Source organism: Cornus florida, unplaced genomic scaffold (genome assembly GCF_030987335.1).
Source record: "Cornus florida cultivar Cherokee Brave unplaced genomic scaffold, ASM3098733v1 CherokeeBrave_3.0.0_Hap2_Chr03, whole genome shotgun sequence".
Taxonomy (NCBI): domain Eukaryota; kingdom Viridiplantae; phylum Streptophyta; class Magnoliopsida; order Cornales; family Cornaceae; genus Cornus; species Cornus florida.
Window position 1 is genome coordinate 30,885,814 of NW_026775573.1, and position 22,046 is coordinate 30,907,859.

The 22,046-nt window shown below is 34.8% G+C and overlaps 1 protein-coding gene across 4 annotated transcripts; it reads left to right on the forward strand.

The window, feature by feature from the left end:
* Positions 1 to 3,539: 3,539 nt before the first annotated feature.
* LOC132300143 (cysteine proteinase inhibitor 3-like) lies at positions 3,540 to 18,575 on the forward strand. 4 transcript variants are annotated; one of them, XR_009480294.1, is made up of 5 exons: positions 3,540 to 3,863; positions 3,936 to 4,076; positions 4,449 to 4,656; positions 14,832 to 17,598; positions 18,380 to 18,575. XR_009480294.1 is itself a non-coding variant. In XM_059797105.1 (4 exons), exons 1-4 carry the CDS (start codon positions 3,757 to 3,759, stop codon positions 14,879 to 14,881), a joined length of 501 nt encoding a protein of 166 aa, XP_059653088.1. In that variant the 5' UTR covers positions 3,540 to 3,756; the 3' UTR covers positions 14,882 to 17,665. The 4 variants fall into 4 exon arrangements, 1 of the variants encoding a protein (XP_059653088.1); XR_009480293.1 differs by having other exon boundaries at positions 3,540 to 3,858; XR_009480295.1 differs by lacking the exon at positions 4,449 to 4,656.
* Positions 18,576 to 22,046: the final 3,471 nt, after the last annotated feature.

Consider the following 22,046-nt stretch of genomic DNA (forward strand, 5'->3'; position numbering starts at 1 on the left):
TGACAGAAATGGCAACACATCTTATTATCTTCCTTTTGGACTTGGTGAGCATCAATATTAACACGTGTAGTTTTCTTACCTTTACTTTTCTTGAACTTCCTTTTACTTGGACCCCAATGGTGAGGTGAGCCATATCGGGTTTTTCAGTTTTGAGCCTCTTTTCTTCTTGAACACACATGACAATTAACACGTTCATCTTCCACTTCTCTTTCTGCATATTATAATTAATTTTTAATGGACCAAATTGGGTAAGAAAATAACTCATAATAAAGTGAACGAGAAATCCTTCAGAGATTTCCATGTCCATTCCTTTCAATTAAGAGGCCATATCATTCATCTTCATGATATGCTCATGAACACTACTTTGATCTTCATATTTCATTGTCATCATTAGAGTACTAGCAATAGATTTAAAAGTACCTAAAAATTGTTCTTCAACTGATTTCATATAGCTCATTGCATTATCAGAGTCAGAAATGGCTCCTTTAATTGCAGGCATAATTGAGCTTTTCATAATCATTAGACTTATACGATTAGAGCGCTCCCATTTTTCATATAAAGTCTTTTGTTCTATAATTCTTTTAACAGTAGGCTTTATGGGTGCAGGCTCCGGTAATGCATAGTTTAAATCCATACAACCGAGAACTATTCTACTATGTTCCTTCCATTTCTTAAAATTTGATCCACTTAAAGCCTCAATACCAGACAAGTAACTGGTAATTGTAGAAGGATTCATAGCTGCAAAGAAATAATATAATTAACAATATTTCATGCATGCAAATTAACACCATACCTTCAATAAATCTGACTAGAATCATAAGTAGATAGATATTATAAAATTAATAGTTTCACCCATATCATTATAAGAAACCAATAATATAATTGTAATTATTTCGTTGGGCCGAACTACAATATATTATTAATATACTTTCAAAAAATGAAAAGAAATAAAAGTGTAAGACATTAGAATCATCCTTACCTATGTCACCATATAAATGAGGTTGGTAAAAATGTAATACATAGCATATTCCTAATAGAATTATATCACCGTTGGGCAGAAAAACTCTAATATATTTTACATTAATCATAACATTCATTTAACCATAGTGATCCTCCGTTGGGCTAATCATAACTTTATATGGTTTAATTATTTCACAATGTTCATTTATTCATAGCATTAACCCTCCGTTGGGCTTATCAACACTACTTCAAAATTGAACATTTCATAATGTGAATAAAAAACAATTCTGTAATATATAGTCAACAATATTGAGCATTAATTGGGTTATACATAATCAACCATCAAAATAATCTATAGAGATACTCCAGAAATTCATATAAGTTTCATGTATTAAAATTGAGAACCATGGCTCTAATACCACTTGTTAGAAACAATAAGATATACTTTAACAATAATTGCCCATTAGGATTCAACTTTGATGCACAAAAACACCATGTATTATAAAATTATAAGTATTATATATCTTACCTTGATTCATTATGAGTAAGAGAATTTGAAACTTAGTTATGAATGCAATTGAACTTCAAGTCGAGCCAAAAGATAGGTTTCGTCTATTCTGAATGTTGTGTAAATATATAAGATCTTCAAACCACTTCTTTCTCTATAGTTAATGCATACTAAATGTGGTGTTTTATTTCACAAAATCACATAACGAGAGAGTATGGTTTGAGACCTTTATACATAACATTAGTCTTAGTCTTCCCATCAAAGACTTTAAAATTTACGTAAGAAAACCAAGAGTTATAAGACTTCATTAATTCTTCATTAACTTTAACTATTCATTCATTATTCATTAAGTGAACAATAATTTTTAGAGTTACCAAAGAATCACTTAACTATTCATTAAGTGACCACTAACTCCAATTCCATTAATGAAGTATTAATCGATCACTTAGTTTATTAAAAAATATATATGTAACTCAAATTACGTTATAAATGTATTCATCTTTACACTTTTGTTTTTTCATATACTAGGTGCACTTAATATTGGATCACCTTTTAATTAATTTCTTAAAACCCTTTTCTCGGAATTATATATAATATAATAATAATAATAATAATAATAATAATAATATAAATACCACGTTAAAGAGATAAATTTCTAACAAAATATATTTCACACCTATTTTGGTGTTGTTCGTCACGCCCAATGTGAGATATATTTATGATCTGGGTATTGTCTGTGCACACCTATTTGTCGTTCTTCGTCATGCCTGATGTGAAGTATATTTAGGATTTGAGTGTTGTGTAATTATAGCTAAATTAACCCTTATTTATATGTATTTAAAAAAATAGTTGGATAAAAAACAAGTTAAACTACTGCCAAAAAAAAAAAAAAAAAAATCTATTAAAAATACTCCGTTTGAGGACAAAATAGTTATTCCAATAATAGAAGAAATTCATCAAATATTTTGCTAATAGATAGAAAAACTCTTCTTATAAAGAAAAAAAATTTAGAAAGAAAAAACTTAAAATTTAACAAAAATAACTTTCCCAACAAATTATCTAACATGTTATGCCTGATAACTCGAATCACTCGACCTAAAGCTTTGCCAAATAATAAAAAATTTAAACATAAAAAAAATATTTTACAAGAAAACAGTGTAACCTTTCAAGACACTAACCTTAAAAAAATCTAAATTAACAAAACTGTCTCAACTATTACTTTCCAAATATTGAATCTTTACTAAAAGTTGTATCTCTCCAAAAATCATATCATTTCAAAATAATTATTTTAATAAGATCAAATATTTTCAAAAGTGTAAAACTTTTGTAAAAGATAGTATTCTTAAAATAAATCTTTCCTATAAAGCCATTTCTCTTAGGAATCTTTCCTATTTTAAAATAAAGCTTTCCTACATTGGTAAAATGATCTACTCTTTTTTTTTTTTTTCATAGATATTTTAATTCTTAAATTAAAATTAGAACTTAATCCTAAAAAGTTTCATATTTTATATTCTTTAAAGAAATCTTATTTTCTAAAATCTTATTTTCACTAATAAATATTTTCCTAGAAAAAACTATTTTCTTTTAGATTTTAGCTTCTTAAAGCATTCAAGTTTTCTTGTACACACTTAAATTACAAGATTCCTTAGAAACATTATTATTTTTAATATAAGTTTCCTTAGAAACAATTATACAAGAGACTGTCTATTAATTTTTAATTGAATAAAATATTTCTAAAGCTATACATATTTATCTTTTGGAATGAAATAAAGTAACCGTGTTTCACGCTGGTTTTTGTAGACTAAGTGGATGTCAAATACATTAGGGTTCAAATTAGACTTTTCGTGTGTCCATCTATTTTTCCAAAGTCCTTACACACCATAGGTGTCCTAGTACATCATAATCCTATATTAGGTGACAACTCCGATTATTAATAAATCGGCCTTACCTAAAATTAAATATAATTAGTTAGAGCCACTTTGCCACATTAAACCCATTTTCTGACCCATAAGTATTTATTAAACCTATTTTTTGAACCATAAGGGTAAGCCAAATGGAAGTGAAGGTCGTCTATTTCTTCTGCCTAAGTACAAAAAAATAAAATAAAAAATAAAAATAAAATAAAATTACAAATCAATCCAAACGGGCGGGGTCTAAAAAAATAAAATAGTATTAATAATACAAAATGGATACTCCAGGATTCTTCTGCCTATCGCTCAGCCGCCGCTCAATCCGACCGCCAGAAAACGCCCTCCGCCGCCGCTCAATCCGTACGCACCCATCCGTCCATGGCTCTTCGTTGTGTGCTTGAGAGGGTGGGTAGAATCGGTTACAACAATCATCTGAAGACAAAGATAGAGGGTGGAATTATCACCCACCAAGACCCGAAAGTCTGGTATTACCGCTTTCCATCTCTCTCTCTCTTTCTCTCTTTTCATATGTACATAAATATCTATTGCAATTACAGGGTTTTGACTTGGACGATGAACCTGATATCGATCGGACGGAGATCTTATTCGGTGGAATTGAACGCTTCTGTGGCCCTTTAGATGATCCGCTTCCTATAGAAGCCGCCAGTATGGCTGTGGAGCTACACAACAAGCAACAGGTTTAGATTTTGTTTTTGTTTTTGTTTTTCCAATGGTTAACTTCACTGCATTTGCTGCAATGCTATTTTAATTCGAGTAATAATAGAGAGTCCTACAATTGGATAAATCCAACTAATTTTATGTGGGTAGGGACTAATTTCATGATGTTGTCACCCTTGACTCACATAATTTGGACTCCTAATCATTTTACTTTCCTTTTAGTTCCAATATGAACGGTCTAATGTGCCTCTCCAACTCCTTCCCCCATCTCTCCCCCTCCCCTCTCTGTGTGTTTGATGTGTAAACTGCCAAACATTCACGATACCTGTTAAATTTATGTGGGTGGTTTATGATTTGTACTTTTCCTACTTTCTGCATATCTTCCGCCACAGAATTCAGATCTTGAGTTTGTGAGAGTGGTCAAGGCAAACAGACAATGGGTGGCTGGTGTAATTTGGTATATCACATTTGAGGCAACTGATAACGCTGGTGTGAAGAACACTTATCAAGCTAGGGTTTATTGTACAATTGAAAATGAATGGGGTTTAGAGGTGTTTAGGCTCGCTCCCGGGAGTCCTTCAAATCTGGTTGTTAAGCAAGGTAACTACTTCGAGACCTTCGTGTTTGTTTGAATTCGAGTAAAATCCTTCAGCATTTATTTAAATTATATTGTGAGATGTCATTTGTTATCATATATTATATTTTCGTTTCCTAGTATGTCTCTCTCTTCCTCTTTGGATAGACAGTACATTAGTTAATGGGAATAGGATTGTGAATCGTGTTCTACATAAACAAAATCACAAGATTATGACATAGTAGATGCAAGCAAGCATATGCATATTTTCAATGGGATTAATGGATGATGCAAGCAAGCATATGCATATTTTGTCATGGGTTTCTCCCCGTCATCATGCTTCAAGTAAATGTAGCCTTAAGCAAGTAGCATGTGAATTACAAGTCAGAGATTCTCCCCCTATGTAAGTGCATATCCTATATGTCTACATATCACGCACTGTGTATTGATCTATTACTTATCTAATTACCTAGATGTCACACATCACCTAATTCTCCCCCTTTGGACATCATCAAAAGTAGGGATGGCAATGGGGCGGGGCGGGGCGGGGCGGGGTGGGGTGGGGATCTCATTCCTCATCCCCATCCCCGGTCAAATTTTTTACCCCCATCCCCGCCCCCATACCCGTTTAAATTTCAACTCCCTCCCCCGTCCCAGCCCCGCCCCGCCACGCCACGCCACATTAGCCCCCATCCCCGCCCCACCCCGCTCCGCATAACTTTTTCTAATTTCCAATTTACCTTCAACAAAATCAACACAACTATAATATTTTTCAACCTAATAATTTTATAAAGCTTCAGCACAATTATAACAATTTAAAACATATCATTTCAACCCGATCAAACTTATAGCAAAACCACATATAACATTTTTTGGAATAGTCTTGAAATTTTCAACATGATCAATCAAAACAAATAACATTCTTCCAACAACGACTATGCTGCATGAGAATAGATCTAGGGTTTCAGAAGTGAATATATTATATATATAGCTATGTAATTTAGTAATATTTTATAACCTGTACGGGCAGTTTTGTAAAAATGCACTATAAGCGGGGTGGGGAGGGGCGGGGTTACCCTCCCCTGGCCCCGCTTCGTTCCCTGCTTGGGTTTCAAATAAAATCCCCATCCCCTCCCCATTTACACAAATGGGTCCCCAAACCCGTCATAATAAGGGCGGGGTGGGGCGGGGACCCGTTGGGTATGGGGATTTTGTCATCCCTAATCAAAAGGGTACGCATTCCCTAATTCTCTGATAATGATAACTGTACTTCATCTAATCCTAAGATAGATGTCATCTAATAATTATCCTAAGATACCCTAAGTGCTACACTTATTATATTTATGCTTCTTCCTAATCTTCAGTATCTTTTTCTTTATTTTGTATCATTATTCTATTCTTCATATGGGGATATGTTAACCTTTGAACAACTCTTTAATAAAATCCTACCTATAAAAAAAAAAAAATCTGTTCTTTATCTTATTTTGGCATTATTAAGCCAGATAGGATTATTTAAGGCTTCCCCCCTATATTACACTATTCATATCTAGTGTGTTTTTTTAAATTTGTTTCCTTATTGTCTAGGACTCTTCCTAGTTTCATGTGTTTTGTTATATGTGTTTGTCCTAAAGTGTTAATTTTAATTTTATATAAATTATCCTAATATCTTCTTGTATTTTCACAAGTTTCAATTACAATCCTAAGGTTCAAGAAATCTACCCTATATCCTAAAGTCTTACCACATTTTAAGGAAGAACACATTTTGCTTACCATCCCTTTCTCAGTTAGTTAGAAAGTTCAAGTGGATTATGTTTATCCTAATTATATCTCTATTGCATATTATGGAATTACATAAGTCATTAAATTTTGTTCATCTTTTTCTTATGTATTCCTAGATGCATTATCGTAGGTCAATTATAAGTTTTCAGCTAGGCAGGTTTACTTTAATTTCTTGACCTTACATTTGAGATTGTAAAATTTTAATTAGGACTGTGCTTTAATATATCCATTTTGAATCTACAATTATAAGACCAATATTTATTACTACTATGTAGCACCTAATGTCAACAAATTCCTAGTTCTTGTTCATGCATAAATTAGGTTTGAAAACATGAGTATAAGGCAAAATTTCATGAAACACAGATTCAAAATTTATAGGATTAAGCATAGAGAATGCAAGTAAATCCAATATATATGAAATAAAAATGCTATAGCATTCAAAGCGTAAGAGCATGTATAAGATTAACCATATCAGATACATAGCTTGTATGCTTGTGTATTTAGTTATCACTTCAGTTTTCTTATATTTATTGAGCATTAGTTTTTATCACCTTATTTTTGGTTATGAGAATCATGATAAAAATTTGAAGAAATGTTACCATATCAGGCACACAACTTCTAAATGGATTCTACGCAATTATAAAATGTTAAGTTTGTTTATTTATTTTTGGTTAGTGGTCGACTCAATGGATCATTCACAAAGAATATAATAATTTGTCTTGAAATAGCTGGCAATCCACTAGAGTGAAAACCATCACGAATATTAAAGAAAAGTAGTTAGAATATTTCTCACACAACTTATCAAAAAAGAAACATTGTACAATACGTTCTTCGAACTTCCAATCTTTCACGTAAAGAGAAACATTGTCAACTTGTTCGCTGCTGGGTCTGCTGCCCATCAGAATTGATGCATGTCCATTTCATTTGATCACTCTTCAAAACTCATTTAGTGTTGTGCAACGAAATTGTACGTGGGTCCCTGCTCACATGAATATAAGATATGAAATAACATTGTGATCAATCCCAAGGGGTTGGCTGAAGTGGGTAAGTCACTTGGCCCTAGTGCCTCATGAAGTATCAAAGTCTAAGGTTCGATTTTCTTGGGTGCAAACAAATTTTTTTTTTTTTTTTGGGGGGGGGGGGGAGGGGCTGGGGAGTATCAACTATCAACTAGGAAAAAAATGACATTGTGATCAATATGAATATTTTTATAATATGGGTTCCCACCAATCCTAACTACTACTCAAATGTTCATCCTTATATGTGAACAATAACCAACCAAAAGTGTTGTCCATTTGTCATCATCATATACATGAACTTCATATTTGACCATATATACATGCACTAGTGCAATAATTTGACAGTAAAGAACCCAAATGGTTCACCACATGTCACCAGTTAACCATTTAATGCACCCATATGCATATTCGAACTCTCATGTAAATGAATACAATTAACATAAGCAATGCCTACATAACCGTGATCAAACAGAACCCATTAAATCCGTGGCAGCATGTGATGTCCCACTTCGCTTGTGGGTAGAAGTTGCCGAGACTTATATGTGTAAATACACTTTAACCGTGTAGATGCATTTTGAGAAAAACCGTGAGCATTGAAAGGAGAGTGTGTAAAGCGGACAATATTTATACGGGTTTTGCGAGGGTGGTGAGTCTGGTGACAGATGTTATCAGAGTCAAACCCAGTCGGAAATTGGGGGAGGGGAGGTGTGCATAAGCCACGCGGGTCAGGCCAGCGAGGACGCTGGGTCTCAAGAGGGGGTGATTGTGACTTCCCACATCGCCTAGGGATAGAAGTTGTTAAGACTTATATGTGTGAACACCCCTTAACCATGTAGATGCGTTTTGAGCAAAACCGTGAGCACGGAGAAAAGAGTGTACAAAGTAGACAATATCTACATGGTTTTTGAGCGGGTCGTGACACAGCAAATGGGTCTCCAAACAAGTCTATCTAGGTTGCTTTCAAATGGGTTGAATCACCACTTGAACCGGGTCTCCTCCAAACTTTTACCGTGTTGACTCACTTTCTTTTCCAACAAGTTCTCCATGTATAGAATTCAAAATGGGTCTCCATTTTTACAAGGCTTTGAGCATTTACAATTTTAGAACAATTAAACAATTGAAATTATACAACAAATTCAAATCAAAAGCCATATGGAATCCAATACACTCCCCTCTCCCCTTTAGGTCTAGATCATGGGCTTATAGTGTTGGTTCTGAATCTTACATCAGATACATTTCTTTAAATTTGATGGCCTGGTGGATGCTGTTTTTTGCATGAATGAACTTATAGAAACTCAATTACTATAAAGAGGAAAAAGGGACTATAAATACAATCTAGGCTTTTATTTTTGTAATCTCGCTATTGGAAGATATTGATTTTTAGTTGTCCTTGTTACTTCTCTGGAATCTGGATAAAGTTCATCCAGAAATCCAATTGCATATTCTGTGACCTCTGTAATTCTTTTTTTTATTCTGAATCATGATATTCTGTGACCTCCATTTGGTAGGAAGGAAGAAAATTGGATGTAAGAGAGAGAAGAAGAGATTAATGAGATATCCCTAGGGAAGAGATTGTGTACTTCTCTCTTTTTGTTTGGTTAGATGGAAGAGAAGAGAATGAAATAATACCTTGTTTTGTTTGTTAGGAGAGAAGAGAAGAAAGTGTGTTAATTATAAGGAAAGTTTTATAATTTAAATTTTTTTATAATAGTCTTGCCTTTTTTCCTTCACGTCTTCCATCCATATTTGAAGGGATAAAAGTTTGTGAACGAGGAAAGATGACTCATCCAACCTTTTTTCTCTTCTCTCCTTGTTTCCTCTCTACCAAATGAAGGAAGTTTGCTTCTTCCTTCCTATCTTCCCTCCACCCCTCTTCCTTCCTTCCTCGTAAATGGGGCATAAGTGTTCATGTTCTTATGTGTGTGTGTGTGTTCGAAAATGTTTAGTTCACTAGATTGGAGGAAACTTCGAACAATTTTTATAGAACAATTGAATTTGTTTAATGCTAATATTGCTTATTGTATAAGAATGTCCTTAGATTGAAGACTGTAATGATAAGTTAAGAATCAACAAAGATTGTTGCTGAGGTGATAAAATGTTGGTTGAGATGGTTTATTCACATGCAATATTAATTGCAACATCATGTGAAGTGGTGGATTTTGATTTTCAAACGTAGTTTTCCGCATCGGCCGAGTCATAATGGATTTGGCCAAATCCAAGCATGATACCCACCAATATATCGGTGGGAACTGGAATCACATCAGACTCAGTCCCTGGAGTTGAGTCTCTTCTAAGTTCTTTAGGATCGGTTGGGTCTCTTCTGAATTCTTATGAACTCGGCTGAGTCAGCACATCTTATGGTGCCTTGTCAAGTAATTTTTTTTTCACCGCGATAGCCAATTTTGTTACCGCGCACCTGAAACGGTCCCAAGTCGCATCTGCTACCATGTTAAGGGTCCCATTTGCTTCTCCAAACTAAAACTTTTATGAGCAAGTTAAGGGGAATAAAGTTCTAAGTTTCTATGGTGGAAAGCTCAAGGACTTAAGTTTTTTATGGGAAATTTCCCCAGTAGAGTACTAGAGTGGAATTGTAGGAAAGATATCTGTGAACACTCACTGGAGAAAGAATTTTCTGTCTGGTGATTGTTTTGGTTTGAGAGCCTTATGCTTTGTTTGTTTGGAGGGATGAAAAAATGGATGGAAGAGAGAGGGGAAGGGATGGATGAGGCATCCCTAGGGAAGGGAAGGTGTCACTCCCATTTTTTGTGTGGTTGAATGAAATGAATAGTAGAAAGGATGGATGGGGTGATACTTTTTTTTTTTTTGCTTGGTTGGAATGAAGGGAAAGAGAGTTTTTATATTCTCTTTACTGATATACCCTCACTTTATAAAATTATAAAAGGTAGATATCTATTTCAAAATTTTTGAAAAGGTTAAATTTGGAAATTGATATTTGTAGGTAGTTATTATTTTTCTCTCTCCTCTCCTCTCCCAAAATTGGGCAGATAGAAAAACATAAGAAATGAGGGATGAAGCATCCCTCCTTGCTTCCTCCCTCTCTTCCCTTCCCTCCAACTAAACACAAATAAGTTCATCCATCCCTCCTCTTATCCATCCCTCCTCAATCATTCCCTCTAACCAAACATATCATTAGTCAACAAGGACATTCCTTTATTTGCATTACTAATGTTTTTTATATAAAATGTTGACTAACAATTATCTAATAACTTATATGTAGGCATAGGATTTTTTTAATTGATATGATGCTTCTATAATGCCATTTTAACTTTCACATGGTTACTTGTTGGAGGCTTGGGTTTTCACATAGGTGGTAACCTTTAATCTCAGTCTTACTTTAGTAATATGATCATACTTATGATCATTAAGGTAAGGGATATTGCCTTTTTCTTTTTCTTCTTCTTCATACTTTTTCCCCTTGTATTTGCGTCATTTCACATATTTTATTGCATTAATAAAAAACTATATAAGTCTTACCACCGTATGTGTTGCTTGTTACATCTAAATGGAAAAGGTTGAAGATTAACAATTTTATCATAAGATTTGAAAAATGTGCTAACCGGAATTGTTTATCATCAGTATTCTTGCTGCAGGATTGGAAATCTTTTCATCTTTGTTGAGATCATTCCCTTTTTGGCATAAATTATGAATTATCCATTATCGTCCCACAAAGTTTGGTAAAACTCTTGAGTGTCAGTGCAAGTCTGAGCATCAATAGTTATTGTGTAAAATACTAAAAGTTAGGTCTGCCTCAAGCTCTCTTTCTCGGGAACTTCCCATGGCATGACCAAAACTAGGTATTGCCCATATTAATCTAGTGTGTCAATATGGAGCACTTTCACACATACTTGTTGCTAACTATTAAGCCATTTTTACAATTTCCGTTTCTATCCTTTTTTCTTTTTTGGTGTAATGTGTATCTTCGATGAGCCATACATGAAAAATTTAGCTTTTTTAGGAAAGAAGTCAACTCTTTACAATGGACCTTGTAATGATAAATAAAAATGGAAGGTGCATAGTTATTTATTTTGATAAGTAAAACTTCATTAAAAGGCGCTCAAGAAGGGAGGCCTCCTCTCCATCAAAGGATCTCCTATTTCTCTCGCGCCACAAGCCCATCCATAAACAAAAGGGAGGGACCCTCCAAACATCTCTTGCTCGACTATTAGACCTGTCAATGGATCCGAATCCGATCCGATTACTTGGATATGGATTGAATAAAAAACCCGATAATCCGATAATGATCCGAATCCGATAACCCGATACCTTAACAAATCGGATATGGATTAAGGGTAATCCAATCCGGTTAAATTATATATATATATATATATATATATATATATATATATATATATATATATATTACATTGCAATACTGTATATTATATATGCATGTTATATTGAATTGTTATCAACCATTAGATTCATATTTAAGAATCATCTACCGTTAGATTGAAACCCCTTACAATGTTTCACGATTAGGTTACTAGTTATTAGAAGAGTCAGGGACTCCACAGATAAGAGGCGAACGAAGAAGACGAAGCAGTGAGGAGATCGGCCGCCGGAAGCCCAAATCCCTTATCGCGACTTGTGTTGTTCTCTCCAATTTTTCATTCTCCTCCTTTTTCTTCTTATCTATTCAATCTTACAAACCCTAATTTGTGTTCTTTTTCATCCCTTCCACATCGATCTGACTTCTTATTTTGTTTTCTTTTTCCCTTTCTTCCTCATCCTTATTATGCGAACAAAGATTTGAAGAATGAAATTATGGGATGAATTCGGTGTTGGAATATTTTTAGGGATTATTAGCAAAATATTTTTTTTGTTTTGTTTTTCCTTGTATTTGTTATTGGTATGTATTATTATGATGTAAATATAAACAAATGAATGAGGTTTATAGGTTAATTTTATGTTTAATTCTTTTAATTGTTTGTTGATTTGAGCAAAATTGTGTAATTGATTTTTCGATCGGATTATCGGATTGGATATCCGAATAGAGAAGATATCGGATATGGATTGAGTATAGAAGGATCCGTCGGATTGCCTATTATACTTATCGGATTCGGATCGGATTGACCATGATCCGGTCCAAATCCGATCTGTTGATAGGTCTATCGACTATATACTATATACCCTGGCGCAGAGTTATTAAAGGTTCAAGGCGCACCAAGGTGCTAGAGGTCCTTTGGATCCTAGGCGCGCACCTGAGTGAAGTGAGGCGCACAATTAAAATTTTAAACTACCATAAAAACATTCATATCTCATAAGTCATATCAATATTCTAAAAATTAATATAAAATATAAAAAAGTAAATCCATCAACTATATAAGCATTCAAGAACCATAAAACGGAGCACAAATTTGTTTTCTTGGAAGGCAAATCAGAATTTGTTTTTTGAATGGAAAAACAGAGCTCAAAAAGAAATAAATCTATTAACAAAAAAAAAAAAAAAAAAAAAAAAAAAAAAAAAAAAATGAAGTTAACAAATTAAGGAAAAAAAAAAAATAAATAGAGCCCAAAAAAAAGAAGAAGAAAAAGACAGAGAAAGAAGAGAACTAGACGAAGAGAGAGAAGTAAACAAAGATGAGAGGAGATAGAAGTAGAGGAGAAGAGAGAAGAAGAAGAAAGAACTGATATAGCTTCATCGTTCGACTGTGCAACCAGGGCTTCGTCGTTGGTCTCACAGTCTCACTTTTTCTATGTTCGGTACACTTTGACTCTTGGGCTTTCTTATTTGTTTATTCTTTTGAACAAAATTTCCTTCTCTCATAAGCTTAGGATTTCTTATTAGTTTATTAAGTTGCCAAAAGTACCATTTTTGGCTTAAGAAATAGAATAATCATTTTTATAAAAAAAAAAAAAATTAGTGAGGTGCACTTGACAAATAGGACGAGGCACAACTGAGACACGCGCCTAGTAAACATCAATGAGTCTGGGATGACAACAGGCGCTAGACCTGCACCTCAAGCCTAGGCACGCCTTTAACAACAGTGCCCTGGCTAAGCCTTGATCATGTCCACCGTTAAATCGGGAGACACCCAAAGCATACCGAAAGCAGCCAATAACATAGACCAAACATCCCTCTCCATTTAGAATGTGAAGTTAATGTACTATATTGTCTAATTAACGTTGCTTACACATTTACAATTTTGAACTTGAATGAGAAGTTAATGTACACCTCTTCATGTATATAAAAATCATTCGCAAATACTGTTGTGAAATAGGAATAAAAAGTATTAACGAAAGTTTAAGCAAATGCACACACCCACAACGTTGTCCCTACCAGAGCTCGAACGCTCAACCTCTACTCTTGGGAGGAGAGATCATACCATCTAGGCTAATTCCCATTGGTAATTTTGGTTAGCAAACATTCTACTTTATTTGGAATAATATATTCGTCCAATTGTAGAAAGAGAGTGTCATATAGTCTTTTTATAGTCACCAGCAATGATAAGTCTCTCTATTTGCTGTTATAATTCCAACGGTTTTTGCTTATAAAGTCTCTGCATGTTACCAATGGGCCATTAACCCAATGGTATAACCTCCCTACCCTTAAAGGAGGGGAGGGGTCCAAGCCCCGACAAGGGAAATGTATGTGTGAGTACTTACCTGAAAATCTCTGCATCTTCTAGTTCAAGCGATTATTCATGCTTTTTTTCTTTCTTTCTTTCTTTATTTATTTATTAATATTGGTAAGTGAATATCACGATATTACTTTGGATATGGTTTTGCCAAGTATCAACTCAAACTTACAAAAAATGCCTAAAGAACTCTACAACAAATTTTCCATATTTCCCTGAATGTCAATCTTTGATTCCCAGTTGGGGTTGGTGGTTGTGAAAATTCGTGACCGATCTTGCATAGATATCAATTGACCCTAAAGCGAGTTGTTTGAACAATACTATTAATATCTTATCAGGTGCATTATTTGCCTGCTATGTTTTCACATTTCTTTGGAATCAAATCACACTTATCTTGAAGTTTTGATAGGCTGATAGATTTTCTTAGTTTCTTCCGTGCACGAACTACTATATATTCAATTTTGAAAAGAAAGAGGATTATTTTGCTTCTATATTTTGAATAAATCTCTTAATTTTTCTTTATGTGCCATAAATTTGTTAGAAGTTACATAGGTTGTTCATTCAATGAATATTGCTAATGTCAAAAGCATGTCCAAGATTGAACACTATATTAATATTTTTACTTAAGTTGTTACTGAGTTGGGGGAATGTTGGCTGTGAGATGGTTTGATATAATACACCTGAATAGGCTTTTCTTTCATGTGAACATTTTACTTTGGAAGCAGTAGACTAGTGGCATAGTTTTTTATTTAATTCTTTTTTCTCTATCCTCTTTTAATTTATTAATTTATTTTCGTTGTACAGGTGATCAGGATGAAGTAGGTGAAGGGGCCTTGAAGCAGCTGCTTAACTGAAGCACGATATGATACTTCAGTGCATGTTGGGTTGGAGTGATAATATGTTCTATTGATGTTGCACTTACATTGACTTAAATAACAGGACAGTACAGGAAAAGTCATTTTTGCTAATCACTTTCTCGGGGCCGAGTCTCACTTTGAAGCGCAAGGACTATGTAATTGAAGGGTAATTCAGTATAATGTTGAGTCGAATATTTTGATACAAATGCGAGTGATTCCATTTGAATGGTTACTTTTACACACTTTTACATTTTGATTGGAACCTTGCTTGCACAGTTTGGATTGGTGGGATAATTTTCCCCACCATACTCTGCCCCCAATTCCCTCCAAATTTGCTCTATGTGTGGATAGACGTGGGTGGTTTGACAACAACTTCCTTCCCTTCTACTGTGGCGAAGGAAAGATTAGAATTTTTGAACAAGAACAAATGTCCCTTCCGTTGGTGAATAATTAATCTTCAAACAACTCGTTTGGAATTGAGGAGGACGCTCCCAAGGTTAAAAAAAGTGTATAACAATTACAAATCCGTTTCAGAGGATGGGCGGAGTTGGTATGATAAATTTTCTAACGAGGCGGAGTAGGATTTAGCCAAACTCGTACCAACTCCGTCCCATTGCCATCCCTAGCGGCCACAGAGAAGGCTGCCTCTGCTAGAGAAGTATAACAATCTAATCATGACGAAGGTTTCTTGGAAGATGAGAGATCATGTGGCTGAAAACATGGTCAAAGAATTGGAAGTTACCAATGACGGCGGGAGGGCCATCGTTAAGGAGTGTAAGCTTGCTGGTAAGCATCTGTAGGAGAGATATCTTAAGATCTGTATGTCCAGAGGAGCTGCTTCTTTCAGGTATGGATTTGATCAAGCTCTACTACCTGAGGGCAAGATGGAGGTGAATGATCCTTTTGCATTTGACACAAAGCTCAAGGTCACCTTCCTTTATGATGTTGATCCAAAGCCCAGCAAGGAAGAGATATCCATTCAGAAACTCCTGAATGAATCAGCTGCCGCAACATAAACTTCTACCATCAATGCATAGATATATGTGTGTGTGTGTGTGAAATGTCAATAACGCCCGTCACTTAAAATGAGAAAATCGGGAGGAGTTCCTAAGCCCGAAAGTCGTCCTGACTGCGAAAAATTCTAAAAATGATCTTGTCAATTCTAATTGGTTCAAAATAAATAAAAATGCAATTCTAAAACTCTCAGCTCGAAAAAATGACCTAACGGCCCTCTTTGTATAGACAGTACTTTAGTTTAATGGGAGTAGGATTGTGAATCGTGTTCTACGTAAACAAAACCATTCAAATGTGACAGTAGAATTGGGTCCTTTCTTTTTTATTTGTTTTTACATGAATAGTTTATACTTTGATGGTCAATTATCTCATGACTTATCAACCGAAATTAAACTTTTTGACGGATATGGTGCTCCCATTTCTACAATGTTTCTATTATAATTCCAAAGGTTTTTACTTTCTAACATTATTAAAATCGCTGCATCTTACCAATGGGCCATTAGCTCAATGGTATAATCTCCCCACACTCAAAGAGGAGGGGAGGGATTTCTGCATCTTCTAGTGCAAGCGATTCTTGGTGCTTTTTGTTTTTCGTTTTTATTTTTTCTTTTTATTTTTTCTTATTAATATTAGATAGCCTAGGATAAGGTTTTGCCAAGTATCAACTCAAACTTATGAAGAATGCTATTGCCTTTAGTGTCAATCTTTGTTTCCCAGCTGGGGTTGATGTTTGGGAAAAGTCGTGATCAATTATGCATAGATATCAATTGGCCTTAGAGCGAGTTGTTTGGGAGAACATACTCTATTTTCAGGTGCATTATTTGCCTGCTATGTTTTCATTTTTCTTTGTAATCAAATCACACTTATTTCGAAGAGTGATAGGCTGATAGATTTTCTTAGTTTCTTCCACGCACAAACCACTATATATTCAATTTTGAAAAGAAAAAGAAATCTACAAATTCAGTGAACTTGTTCTCCTCTTGTCATCTGACAGTTGCATCAGCTAGATTTTCTTGTTGATTCTGTTGCTCCTCTAGCTAATTTGTTTCAATGGTAAATCTCTTAATTTTTCTTTATGTGCTTCTGTGGGTGTGCATGCATCTTTTTTTGTACTTAATTAGGACAGAATCCCCAGAAACATAAAAAAAACTGTATAAAATGCATCAATTTGTTAAAAGTTACATAGGTTGTTCATTGAATGACTATTGATTATGTCAAAAGCATCTCCAAGATTGAACACTATATTAATATTTTAACTTCAGTTGTTGCTGATCGAGTTTGAGGAATATAGGCTGAGATGGTTTTGATATAATTTGACATAGATAGACTAATGGCATCTAGTTGATTCTTATTTTCAGGGCATGTGGGATACATAGTTAGGGTAGCAAGGTTGTAAATAAGAATGTGGAATGCCATTTAGAGGCTTAATGATGGGATTGTAGGAAAAAAAAAAAAAAAAAAAAAAAAAAATAATAATAATAATAATGAATGAGAACACAAACACCTGAATAGGTTTTTCAAAAAAAGTAGACTAGTTTTTATTTAATTCTTTTTTTTCTCTTTTTGGTGTGTTTCTACAGGTGATCGGGACGAACTAGGTGAAGAGGCCTTGAAGTGGCTGCTTAACTGAAAATAGATCGGCAAGCGTCTACAAATGTTGGCAGATCATCGTTCAGATGCTCCGAGTATTGCTGCAAAAGGTATGTTCTCTCATTGGCATATCTACTTTCTGATACCTCCCTGTGTTTGTGATGCCAATTAACCGCAAAAGAAAAACGCTCTGTACCTTTTGTATACCTTTTATTTATGTGTCTAACTAATTGAAGAATTGGGCCATTTTATTTCAACATTGCATGACTCAACTGAAATTGTATTTCTTCTTATTTTATTTATTTATTTGTTGTAACTAGCACTGGAAAGTTCAGAAAACCTATATTTGCAGAGAATGAAGCTTAATGTGGTACTCCAATTTGTTTTTGAAATTTTACAAAATAAATCCAAATTGTTTTTAAGGAAACTGGCTTTTATGCAACGCTTGAGGTCTTCAGAATACATTAGCTACACAAGGGACTTAAAATATATATATATAAATAAATAAATAGCCTTAGATTCTTGGATTTGGATGAACTGGCTGAATTAATTTGTCGATAACTCTTGCAAAAATTAACCTTTTGCTTGATTGGCATTATTTGATTGTTTATAAAGACGAAGATGTTTTCACAATTTCCACAGCAATCATTGCTTTAATTTCTTTCTCCATTATGATTTTTTTTTGGGTGTTATTTATTTTGTTTTTATTTAGTTGTACTCCTAATAGTAGTTCAATTTTGGTTGCAAAATTTAATGTGCTTATTTGATCCAAGGATCAGCAATATGATTCTTAATATGTACTCTTTTTATTACACTTTCAGTTCTCCCTAATCGAAATGCTTTCTTTTGTATAATTTATTTCTGATATTTGACAATATTTCTTGTTTACAGGTTTTTGGTATTTCTATACCTGAGTTGTTGAAGGACATCTTTGGATTTTTGAATTACAGAAGTTATAATATTTTCCAATAGTTTTAGAGAGTTTGGCATATCTATTGTCTAATAGTGCATAGAGTCTCACTAATTCTATAATTACATGGTGAACAATTGTAGCTTTTGGTATTTTGTTCAAAATAGTGTATTCTAATGACAGTTCTAAATATAAAGCACATTTTGGCTTTGAAAGGTTATTTTCTTGGAAATTAATTTGGCTTAAAAATAAATTCCTTAAATCATTTTGGATTCAAATCCATCTCAAACAATTGTTGAACTCTTGATTACATGACTTTGTGAATATGTAAAGCCAAAAAAATTACTCCCCTGTTACAGGTTTATAGTATCAAATTGAGTTTTACTTAAAATAATTAAGCTAATAATCACAATAATTCAAGATTGAAAATTAAATTTGCCATTTGCAACACAGCATAAGTTCATGATATTTCTGTTACAAAAAATTGTGGTTACAACAAAATGTAACTACAAGTTTCTTTTTCGTTACAATAAAATTGATTCTTATTACAACAAAAATTACGTTTAACATACTACTATCTCCGTCCCATATTAGATGTCCAACTCGAAAATTTTGACTCACAACTGTAGAGGTAATATATAAGTATATAAATGGAATATGATTAAAAATGACCTCAAATGACTTAAAGATAAAAGGTGATAGTGAGTTAAAGTTTTTGACGTGAAAGTGAGTCATAGTTTTCATCGTGGACAACTAATATGAAACAGATGAAGTAATTGTAAATTTCAATTTCCCACCTTTTATTATTATTATTTTTATCTTGCAAATATGACCGATCAATAGATTGCACTATATTTTTAATTCTTTCATCTGATTTTGTAGCTAGATTGAAATTTGTAGATACTAACGGATTTTTTTTTTCCCTAGGTTTTACTATAAGAATTCAAATTTCACAAACTAAAGGTATAATTTTACGAACCAGATTCATGAGTCAAAAGCAACATACACACACATTGTATGTGTTTGTGTGTGTATAAAATTAATTACATCTGATGAGGAAAAAAGTAACTGTAGAGTTGACCCGCCGCCATTCTTCTCCAAGTTGAGAATATGAAGATATTATTATTCAACTAACGAAGAGGATAAGGTAAACCATTGCAACCAACTTCATCACCTCAACAGATCCCATTACTAATCATAAGAGAGATCTCAACCATCGACATGTGCGGAACGATCTTGATTCCAATCATTAGCCATAAATAGGATATCGAGCCATTAAATCAGGTATGAGAAAAAACCCCTAATCATTGAATACATGATTATTATGTGATAGGATTGCAAATACTAATTAACTTGATCGTCAGAGGGTCCTTGGCCGGCACCCCACCAGTACCGCTCGAGGAGATGTCCCTTTGTTTTGCAGGTAAATACCGTCGTTCTGGGTAGCAAAGATTTTCCCACCAACAGTTGGTGCCGTCTATGGGAACGATTAGTTCCCTGAAGAAATAATAATTCTGACGCGACTTGGCTTAGACGACAAGACGGAGGTTTCTGATCATGGAAACCATCCCAAAGTTATCCGTTGACAATGGGTTTTTTCGTTTATATATAAAGACGGGTCTCTACATCATGATTCCCTGTCCATTATATTGGGGGCAAAACAGTGGGTTGCGTGATGCCACCCAGTGTACGATGACAATAGTCAAAATTTGGTACGTCGACCCTGGCAGTCCAATATGGTGGCTTCCATCTAGCGGTGCTCGGTCCCCTCATTACTGAGGTCTGGTCGCCCAAGACCAAACCCTGTCTCCTATCTGGCAAAAGCCAACTACCAAGACCTGATCGTCAAAGACTAAGGCTTGGTCCTTCCACACCTACATAAACGAGTGGGTCTCCACCCACGAAGAAGATCACTACTAATAAGGGGGTCTCTAATTACTAGTAAAGCCTCTACCACAGAAGATGTCTCTAGCAACGGAGTCTCATTACTCCTCCCGTACGTGCAATTAGGGTGGCCTTTTACACCTAAGAATGTATCGAGGTCTTCACGTTTAAGGAGGTCCAATGTCCCTCAAGATCCCATGTCCAATGAAGTTTGTATTCCCAAGGAGGTTCCTAAGTCAAGGGAAATCATTGGACCCAACGAGGTACTGGCCACCAGACCAGCGTCTGTCAGATGTTGGGTACTACGCCCCCATCCACTAGGTATTAAGCCGATCGTTGCACACCAAACGTCCACCTACCAGACGCCGGTCGTCACCTCTCTTCCCTTGCAGGAAAAGCCCATCGACTTCAGATTATGCATAATTTTGGATCGATAATCCATTACAGGGTACTTTTCAGTAAATCATTTCTAACGCAATTCAACATATTAGACAACTGTAAATTGTTACAGCACCAGGCACCCCGTCCGCTGTATAAACGTCTATAAAATGGGTCATCACCCAACATCCCACCATCATAGGGCAGAAAAGTGGATCACACTATATTAATCCGACCTACATATGATGACAAGGTTTAAAAGACTGATGTACCAACCTCGGTACATTGAGCTAGCCAGGTTTCTGGTCTCTCTTCCCCAGCGACCCCTCGAGGACACTAGTTGTCCAAGACCAATGCTCGATCCTTCAAAACCATAGCTTGGTAAGTCTCTACACACTGGGAAGGACTCTAAGTCTAGTGAAGTTTCTAAAATCAATGAGTCCACCGTGTCCAAGGTGGTCCCATGTGGTTTTTAATGATCGAGTACTAATGATGGTCTCTTCTACCAGAACCAAGCTTTGTCACATGCATTTTAAATTTGACGGGTCACTACCTTCATAGCCACAAAGCAGGGCAAGCATAAATGATAAGTCCACGAAAATGAAAAACTTTTTAAAGGACATGTTCATTGAATTAAAAAAAAAATGTCTATTCCCTTATTAAATGGCAAGCTTATAAAGCTTGGATAAAACATCCCCTTATTAAAGGAGCGAGCTGGGTGAAACTCGTAAAAATTAACCCTTTATTAAAAGGGTGGGCTGAGTGAAGCTCGAAATAATTATTTCCCTTATCAATAGGGCAAGTTGAGTAAAGCTTGAACACGTTACAATCTCCTTACCAAAGGAGTAAGAACAATTACTTCCCTTATTAAAGGATCGAGACATCAATGGTCAAATAAATCTAAATACGACTCTAAAAAGGGGAAACGGTTCCAACACCAAAAGTTATATCATAAGGGTACAACCCCTGGTTATCATAAATTAAGGTTTAGTTATCCAGAACCAAGGCCTAGTCAACCAAGACAAAGGATTGATTGCCCAAAGTTTACAAAGGCTCGGTCATCCAAGACCAGTGCCTGGTCACCCCAAGTTTGGTTATCAGAGACCAAGACCGGGGCCTAACCGACAAAAGTATGGTCATCAGAGACCAAGACCAAGGCCTAACCTACAAAGGTCTTGTCATCCAAGATTAAGGCATGATAAAAAAAAAATAAAATTTCTCACCTCGGGAACAATACTCGGGGGTAAATTTTCCCTCAGGAATAATAACCCGGGTGAAAAAAAAAAAAAGAAAAAGAAATCTCACCTCGGGAACAATACCCGGGGGTAAAGTTCCCCTCAGGAATAGTAACTCGAGTTAAAAAAAAAATTCTTCTCACCCCGGGAA